The sequence below is a fragment of the Cucurbita moschata genome, unplaced genomic scaffold (assembly GCF_002738365.1).
Source record: "Cucurbita moschata cultivar Rifu unplaced genomic scaffold, Cmos_1.0 Cmo_Scf00006, whole genome shotgun sequence".
In the NCBI taxonomy this organism is placed as follows: Eukaryota; Viridiplantae; Streptophyta; class Magnoliopsida; order Cucurbitales; family Cucurbitaceae; genus Cucurbita; species Cucurbita moschata.
The window spans coordinates 546344-555440 of NW_019268522.1; the positions used below are offsets into that span (position 1 = coordinate 546344).

At 35.5% G+C, this 9097-nt stretch overlaps 1 protein-coding gene across 3 annotated transcripts; it reads left to right on the forward strand.

Annotated features, from left to right (window-relative positions):
- The first annotated feature begins 2455 nt into the window (after positions 1-2455).
- Positions 2456-6454, forward strand: LOC111444205 (palmitoyl-acyl carrier protein thioesterase, chloroplastic-like). Of its 3 annotated transcripts, none has more exons than XM_023082213.1 (7): positions 2456-2713; positions 3427-3927; positions 4042-4175; positions 4542-4655; positions 4952-5120; positions 5271-5339; positions 5530-6454. In XM_023082213.1, the coding sequence occupies exons 2-7, from the start codon at positions 3433-3435 to the stop codon at positions 5800-5802; spliced, it is 1254 nt and encodes a 417-aa protein (XP_022937981.1). In that variant the 5' UTR covers positions 2456-2713; positions 3427-3432; the 3' UTR covers positions 5803-6454. The 3 variants fall into 3 exon arrangements, with proteins under 3 accessions (XP_022937981.1, XP_022937983.1, XP_022937982.1); XM_023082215.1 differs by lacking the exon at positions 2456-2713 and adding an exon at positions 3048-3293; XM_023082214.1 differs by lacking the exon at positions 2456-2713 and adding an exon at positions 3049-3278.
- Positions 6455-9097: the final 2643 nt, after the last annotated feature.

A 9097-nucleotide genomic window follows, 5' to 3' on the forward strand; every position in this document is an offset into this window, starting at 1 on the left:
AAAAAAAAAAAAAAAAAAAAAAAAAAAAAAAAAAAAAAAAAAAAAGAAAATTCTACATTATGGCAATTTTCATAATTTCATTGGTTTGCTTTTAATGCACAACAAATAAATGGTTCATTTAGAAACATGTCACCTTCAAATTTCACATGTATAATATATGGTCTCAATCTTAGAAATCATCAATATTTATTGTACCCATTTCTTAGATTCTATGGACTTAAATGCACTTTTCCCATGAGCTTAGCCTAAAAAAAACTAATTTAGAATTTTTTAAATATTATAGTAGGCATACACGGGTTGAATTGGAGAAATTTTTTAGCCAACCCAACATTTCGAGTTGTTCATTTAAAAAAAATTATTTAATAAAATCTTACTTGTAACGGCTCAGATCCACCGCTAGCAGATATTGTCCATTTTGGGCTTACTCTCAAGGCTTTAAAACGCGTCTGTGAGGGGAAGGTTTCCACACTCTTATAAATGGTGGTTTGTTCTCCTCTCCAACCAATGTGGGACATCACAATGGTATCAAAGCCAGTCACCGGACGATGTGCCAGCCTTCTCGCTGTTCCCCGAAGGGGGTAGACACAAGGTGGTGTGCCAGTAAGGACGTTGGGTCCCAAAGGGGGGTGGATTTTGTGGTAGCCCCACATTGATTGGAGAAAGGAATGAGTGTCAGCGAGGACGCTGGGTCCCGAAGGGGGGATGGATTGTGATGTCCCACATTGGTTGGGGAGGAGAACAAATCACCAAGCGTGTCGAAACCCTCCCCTAGGAGACGCGTTTTAAAGCCTTGAGGGGAAGCCCGAAAGGGAAAGCCCAAAGAGGACAATATCTGCTAGCGGTGGATCTGGGTCGTTAGATTACTTATTTATGAAATATGTCATAATTAATAACTAAAATATTACAAAACTCGAATATTAAACATTCATAAGTTAGAGTGCATCGCTAACATTTATTACAAGTGTCAAATATTTTTAATATTCATAACAACCTTAAAAGTAGAATAAGGTTGGGTAGAGTTGAGTTGTGAAGCATTCTTTGTAAGAATATGGAAACCTGTAACGACCCAGATCCACTGCTAGCTGATATTGTTCTCTTTGGACTTTCCCTTTCGGGCTTCCCCCAAGGCTTTAAAACGCGTTTGCTAGGGGAAGGTTTCCACACCCTTATAAGAGTGTTTTGTTCTCCTCCCCAACCAATGTGAGACATCACTAAACCTCTCCCGAACATACGCGTTTCAGAACCGTGAGGCTTACGATGATACGTAACGGGCAGAAACGGACAATATCTACTAACAATGAACTTGAGTTGTTACAAATGGTATAAAAGCTAGACACCGAGTGTTGTGCCATTGAGGACACTGGGCTCCTAAAGGGGAGAAACTGTGATGCTGACGACGATACGTAACGGGATAAAGCGGACAATATCTACTAACGGTGGGTTTGGGTATTGCAAGTTCCGATAATATCGGTTAGCGGTGGGGTTGGTTGTCTTCCAAATATTCAACCCGTCAATTTAACCATTATCCGGATAATCTATTTATTTGTAGTTTGAGAAATTATTAACCTTAATATTGTATTGTTGGATTAAACAAAGACCATATATTCATAGAAACAATGCCATGTTTCCCAACTAATTAGGCGTTAATTTTAATAGGGCTTCTAAAATTAATGTAATAAATAAAGGATTTTACTTTTGTCAAAAGAAATCAACGCCTAATCCAATAATTAACATTTTCTCACCAAATTATTTATCATGACTCTTTTTATTTTTAATAAATCCAAATAAAATTTGTTACATAAACCTAAAATAATTATGCTACCCATTTAAATATAATTTATTAATTATATAATAGATTATTAAAATAATTTTAATTTAATTTTCCTACTTTAAAATTTTAATTTTTAAATTTATTTTATAATAAATCTAAATAAATTATAAATAAATGTTTCGTCCAAATCAAATATTATATATGGTAGAATAAATTATATTAAATGAGATTTACCATTATAATAATTTATTAATAAAATAATAATATGTTTTAAATTTTAATTTAATTTAGCTATCAATATTAATAATTATTCTCAAATAAATATTTAGTAATATTATACAAAATTTTAATTGTAAATAATTAGTATATTAAATTGAATAAATAAAAAACTTTTTACTGGCATCATATTTTTAAAAAATTGAAATAAGCACCCCTTAGATGGGTTAAAAGGTAATTCTCAAACTTGGTGGGGAATTTTTGAAAATAAGTTGAGAGGAAGGGGTGGAAATAAATATTTCCAACTATAAATGCGGGCAATAATAAAGGGTGGTGGTGATTGGGGAGAGAACGTTGAAAGAAAAGGACTAGGGGGGTGAAAATGTAAATAAAAGAAAAGGAGTGGGGTAATTTGGAAATATGAAAGAAATGCGGGACCGGGACAGGTGGTTTCTTAATATCCCGTCGAGGGACTTGGGATTTCTCATTCGCATACACATCTCTCTCTCTCTCTGTCTCGTATCGTTTTTTGCTTTTGAAACGAATTTTGGAGCTCCGTAAAAGAGGGAAAAGATCGCAAACCCTAAAAATCGACGAGAGAAACAAGGGATTGTTGATCTGTAATGACGTTGTAGCCATTTTGCTGCATTCTGTTGCTCTGGATTTGGTTTCTCCAGCCACCATTTCCGAGACCATTGGTTTGAGCATTTTCTTTTGTTGTTCAAGGTATGGATTCGACGTTATTTCATTGTTCTCTTTTGAGATTGGGGAGAATGTGGAGGATGTGTTCTTCGTTTGGTGAGAAATTGAACACGATATGTTTGGAATTAAGATGTTGTCGTAGGATTTTTGGTTTTTGAGTTAATTTTGTGCTGTATCTAGTCATTTTATCGCGTATTACTTTACATTCGTCATTTTGGAAACTGTTTATTTTTTGTCGACGTGTTTATGTGTAGTTTCTCATTTCTAGGTCATAATTACACCCCTAAGTCACTGTACGATTCTCACATGGTTTTGATAAATAAAATTTTAGTTCATGTGTTTGTTTCTTCCAGGAGATTTTGTACTATTCCTTCACTTCGGAATGAGCTTTCTGCTTTTCTCTGTCTTTGGTTGTTTAGTGGGCAGAGTAGGCATGCGAATTGAAGACACAGTTCTTTTAGGTAGTCTGCTTGCTATTGGCCACTTTTAGGTGCCTTCAATTATAAGGACCTTCAACCTTTTGGTCTAGGATTTGCTACACTTCATCGTCAATTTTTCTTTGCGTTGTCTTCAATTCTTATCTGATCAGGTGCTAATTCATTGGGTGTGTTTTCGATATGTTATATTCCACTAAAGATGCAGAATCTGATATTCGCTTCCCGTTGTTTTTAATCTTTCATTGATTAGCAGCTATTATTGCGTTGATATACTGAAGTGTTTGATTTTCATGTTTGTAGTTCATCATGGTAGCAACTGCTGCTACATCCGCATTTTATCCTGTTCCTTCTTCATCTCCCGACTCTGGAGCAAAGAGCACCAAAGTTCGAGGTGGCTCTGGGAATTTGGGGGGAATCAAGTCAAAATCTGTGTCTTCTGCATGTCTTCAGGTGAAGACGAATGCCCAAGCTCCTACCCAAGTAAATGGAAGCTCAGTGAAACCTGTGGGTGGTGTCAGGGCTGGAGATGACCTCCCATCATCGCACCCCCGAACTTTTATCAATCAGCTGCCTGACTGGAGCATGCTTCTTGCGGCTATTACTACCATCTTTTTAGCAGCTGAGAAGCAATGGATGATGCTTGACTGGAAACCTAGGCGGCCTGACATGCTTATGAACCCATTTGATTTGGGAAGGATTGTACAGGATGGTCTTGTGTTTACCCAGAACTTCTCTATTAGATCTTATGAAATAGGTGCCGATCGTACAGCTTCTATAGAGACATTAATGAATCATTTACAGGTACGAAGGGATTTGGAGATGGATTCTTGTGTTTTTGTGAATAGCTGTTAGATTTAAGACCATATATGCTTATGAAAGAGGTTAAATTCTTCCACTCTCTGAATTTGTATGCAGGAAACTGCCCTTAATCATGTTAAAACTGCTGGCCTACTTGGTGATGGATTTGGCTCTACGCCAGAAATGTGCAAAAAGAACCTGATATGGGTAGTTACCAAGATGCAGATTATGGTAGACCGTTACCCTACTTGGTAAATTTAAGTTCTCCGTGAAGTATACACTTCTAAAGATTAATTCATTATAACAGTGTGATCTTTTGTGTTTATTGTTAATAAAAACAAGTTGTGATCTTACTTTGAAAACAGAAGTGAGTTACTTTTCCTTGTAACTATGTAATCTATTGATTTCACTTTCACCCTCCAACAATAAGCCATAGAAGAAATACTGAACTTTTTACAGACTAACAAAATCACTGGAATGCTCTTCAATATACATTTTTCTTTTTGATGTGGAAGTTTTTGAGCGTGGCAAATAGTGTGTCTTCTGTTTCAGATGACCTCTGCTTATGTCTTTCATTGAACCTATGCATGAGATACTGGAGATTGCTATATTTACAGGGGTGATACTGTTCAAGTGGACACTTGGGTTAGTGCTTCTGGAAAGAATGGCATGCGCCGTGATTGGCTGGTGTATGATTGCAAAACTGGTGACACTTTAACAAGAGCTTCTAGGTATTTTCCTTCCCCTTTCAGATGAAATATGCTTTCATTTTTCGTCACACGTATTGTGATTTTTATCCACCCATGAATTATAAAGTTGACCAGTTTTGGTTTTGCCTATGATCGAATAATTCTCGTTACAAATGATAGAGGGGCTTGTATAACTTGAAAGTTCTCTTATGTGTGTTTCATAGAGAATCTAAACAAATTTGGGTAAACTAGATACGCCTTTTTTAATCTTAGTTGTAATTGATCTTTGTATTGAAATTGTTGATTACTCATATAGTTTTATTTTTTGCAATGTGAAGTGTTTGGGTCATGATGAATAAAGAGACGAGAAAATTGTCAAAGATTCCTGAGGAAGTGAGGAGTGAAATAGAGCCACACTTTACGGATTCTTCTCCTGTTATTAATGATGACAGGAGACTTTCAAAACTTGATGGTGACACGGCTGATTATGTTCAAAGGGGTTTGACTGTAAGTTATTTCATTTCACTTAAAAATGTTGCTTGAACAAAGAAAGTTGTCATTGGATGTTTATGTTCATTTTGATGTTGAAGTTAGAAGTTGGTTCAATTATAATTTTCGTGGTGCTCGTCTCACAATGCATACATTTCTATACTGCAGCCTAAATGGAGTGATTTAGATGTCAACCAGCATGTTAATAATGTGAAGTACATTGGCTGGATTCTTGAGGTAGATAAAACTGACATTGCTTATCCTTGTTTAAGAGTTACTCTGATTCATGGTTCCTTCTCATCTATTACTGTGCCAAAATAATGATATACTTTCTAATACATATCTCCAAAATGTTATACCGTCAACTATTCTTCTAAAGCTTGGTTGTATCTCTCTTTGATTGGAAAACAATGCTGATGGTCTAAAGAGTGCCCCGCCACCAATTTTAGAGAGTCATGAACTTTCTTCCATCACTTTGGAGTATCGGAGGGAATGCGCAAGGGACAGTGTCCTGCAGTCCCTTACCGCTGTCACTGGCACAGATGTTGGGACTTTGGCAACTGCTGGAGACGTTGCATGCAATCACTTGCTTCGGTTTGAGAATGGGGCTGAGATTGTGAGAGGGAGAACAGAGTGGAGACCTAAAATTGGTACCAATGTTAGGTTTCTGGACACTATTTCAGCTGATCATGGCATTTAAGCTGCCACACAAGATCTCTCGGCAGAGGCCTCCTGCTACATCTATGGTTTGCGCAAAATTCTGCTTTCATTTCTCTGATATATACGTCTATAGGTATGTTTTCTCACTCCCTCTATGCTGATAAACAAAAAAGAAAAAAGAAAAAAAAAAAAGAATTAATCTCTTTGTAATTAGCCCTTATCTATTATTTTCCCCTTGTCCCAGAAGGCTTCTGTATTATGTTTATGTTGCTCAGCTTGATCAGTTTCTTTGCAATCAATGTGTGCCCCACAGCTGGCTGATTGATTGTCTCAGAGCAGATTGGAAAATATTTTTGTTTGGAAATTGATTGCGAAAAAATTTACCTCGAGGTGTTAGATTTGTATATTTTCTGTAACTTTAGTTTGGGAGTTGGAAAAAAAGAAAAAAGAAGAAATATTTCCATTTTTTTATCCTTCAGTTGTCGTTGTCAATTTGAATATGTTGGGATTTCTGGACTTGCTTGCCTTGAGCAGACTGGGTAAAATATTTATCCTGTTTGGAAATTGGTGGGTAAAAATTTACTTCCAGTGGTAAGATTTGTATATTTTCATGCATTTTCTTGAAGTTTCCTTAGGAAGCTGGAACTGTCACTGTCAATTTGAATATGTATAAATTGGGATTTCTGGATTTACTTGCCTGGCCTTTGAGTAGATTGGTAAATATTTACTTGGTTCGAAATTGATTGAAAAAGAAAATTACTTCAAGGGGTTAAAACATGATGCTTTCTTGCTGTTTCTTGTGCATATGTTTGGTAATAAGTGTTCAAGAAGGAAAAAAAAAATCCATTTTTCTAGCTTGAAGCGTTCTATTTGAATGTGCGCGAGTTGGTTTCAGACGTGTCTCCTGCACGTTTGGGAGATATGGATGTCTTAGCTTTTAGTTGAGAGTATATATCTATTATGTTCTCGTTTGTTCATATTGATTGTAATAGTATACCGTTTGGGAGATATGGATGTCTTAGCTTTTAGTTGAGAGTATATATCTGTTTCCATCTCGTTTGTTCATTCATGATTGTAATTGTAGTTTTTGATTGATTGCAACAGTAGAATATTGGATTTGAGCAGGTTGAATTGGTTGAAAAGTGACATAATTGGTTCTGATGGCTCTTTTAATACTGGCTGGGTCAGAGGTATTATTTTGTTGATGACATTAATAAATCAATATATGGTCATTTTGGCAGGTTATTAATGATGCAATTTTATTGCGTTCTAAAAGAATCATTTGACCTTCAAACTGAACAAATATAAATAAATTAATAAATTATTTGACGTGGCCAAAGAAATCATGGGGGGTCTTAATCAATTACATCATATATTCAAAGCATGGGTATTATGATTGTTGGTCATTAAGGTGGAGTCATCCATTTATTATGTTCCTTAGTTTTATTAAAGTCCTCTTTGTTAACAATTTTTATATTTTAAAACTCGAAAGGTGGGTTTTAAAGTCGTTTTTCGATGATGAAAATAATCTTACAAGGGTAAAGGTTAACTCAAGGATTCGAGTGTTACTTTTAGAAATCAATCTTATCTTTTTTAGAGGAGAATCTTACATGTATTGAAGATCGTAGTAATTGTTGCAAATTTTATTGAGCACTAAGAAATTTATAGATAATCGTAAAGATAGAAGGGATTGAAAAACTAATGAAAATAGTCATATGAACGAGATTTGATTAACAATCTTAAGGATAATCCAAAAAATACTTGGAGCTCTTTGAGACATTGGTTTTCATCTTTCTCGAGCATCCGAGCACGAACATGTAACATTAACTCGTAGAAATCAACTTCCATCTTTTTAAATCAAGAGGAGGTTTACCCAACAAGATCAAATAGACAATGTTTCATAACAGTGGCAACCCAAAACGGGTTCGATATGGTCAGTTTATAACAACAAGTCAATCCTATCCTATCCTAGTTTTGGCAACAACAAAAGCTAATTACAAACATATGATAATGTATAGTGTAATAAGGGTCCAATAATTTAGAAAACATCAAAAAGTGTGTCTCCATGTGCCAAAAGGCAAGAAATGAAGATGCTCATCTCTTGCCTAAAATGGTAGTGTGTGAACAAGGAAGAGTTTGAATATTTTAGGCCCATTTTATTTAAATAGTATATATATATATATATTAAAAAAAATTAGACTACCCAATAAATATTTCAATAATTTAAATATGTCTATAAAAAAAAATTATGAATTATAGAGAGAATGAGATCTAAAAATGGCCCATCACATAGTGATTTTTGGGTGTACTTTTTAGAAATTAAAATAAAAAGTGCATAATGGCAAAGTGGAGTTGTCTTTGTTAATTTAAAATTAGATCCTAAAATAATTTGGAAATGGGAAATGTATGAGTCCTTATCAATTAAAAGAAGAGAAAAAAAGGGCTAAATGACTTTCTCATGGTCAAATTAAGACTCCACCTAACCCTCCGTGTTCGTGGTTACCATATTTTCTTATGAGATGACCATATTACCTATTTGTTTGAAAGTGATTCTAAAAGTAAAGATTATCCCATGTCATGCCAAACCCAATAAGGACACCCCCAAAAGCAAAGTCGGATGCATCCGTCTCTATTTTGAAGGGCTTAGAGATATCTACCAAGCCAAGGATAGGGCCCCTCGTCATGGTTGACTTTAGATCTCAAAACCCTTTTGACATTCATCTGACCATGACCAATGGTGGTCTTTCTTCACGAGTTCTGTTAATGGGACGACTCGTTGTGAAAACCCTTCAACAAACCGCCTATAGTAGTTTGCTAATCTTAGGGACCAATACTAGTCGTGGTTTTTCTTCATGAGTTCTGTTAATGGAGCGACTCGTCGTGAAAACCCTTCAACGAACCGTCAATACTAGTCGTGGTCTTTCTTCACGAGTTCTGTTAATGGAGCGACTCGTCGTGAAAACCCTTCGACGAACCGTCTATAGTAGTTTGCTAATCCTAGAGACCAATACTAGCCGTGGTCTTTCTTCACGAGTTCTGTTAATAGAGCGACTCGTCGCGAAATCCCTTCGATGAACCGCCTATAGTAGTTTGCTAATCCTAGAGACCAATACAAAATATTTCAACATACATGCTTCATAGGGAAATTTGTAGGAGGACACTCAACATATTATTACTCCAAGCAACACATGCTTGACTTTAAGGTTTCGATGATTGAGCCAATGAAAAAGATGATATACCTTGTTAGTATAGGTACTAACTTCAATCATTTGAAGTCTTTCTCGACCATTCTATCTTCATGAATTACTCTCATTCAAATGTAGTCTCGATTCATT

Coding starts and splice junctions, on each gene's coding strand:
- LOC111444205 (XM_023082213.1), top strand. CDS start 3,433: ATGGTAGCAACTGCTGCTACATCCGCATTTTATCCTGTTCCTTCTTCA. Junction 4,656..4,951: donor ACTTTAACAAGAGCTTCTAG/GTATTTTCCTTC, acceptor TGCAATGTGAAG/TGTTTGGGTCATGATGAATA. Junction 5,121..5,270: donor ATGTTCAAAGGGGTTTGACT/GTAAGTTATTTC, acceptor TCTATACTGCAG/CCTAAATGGAGTGATTTAGA.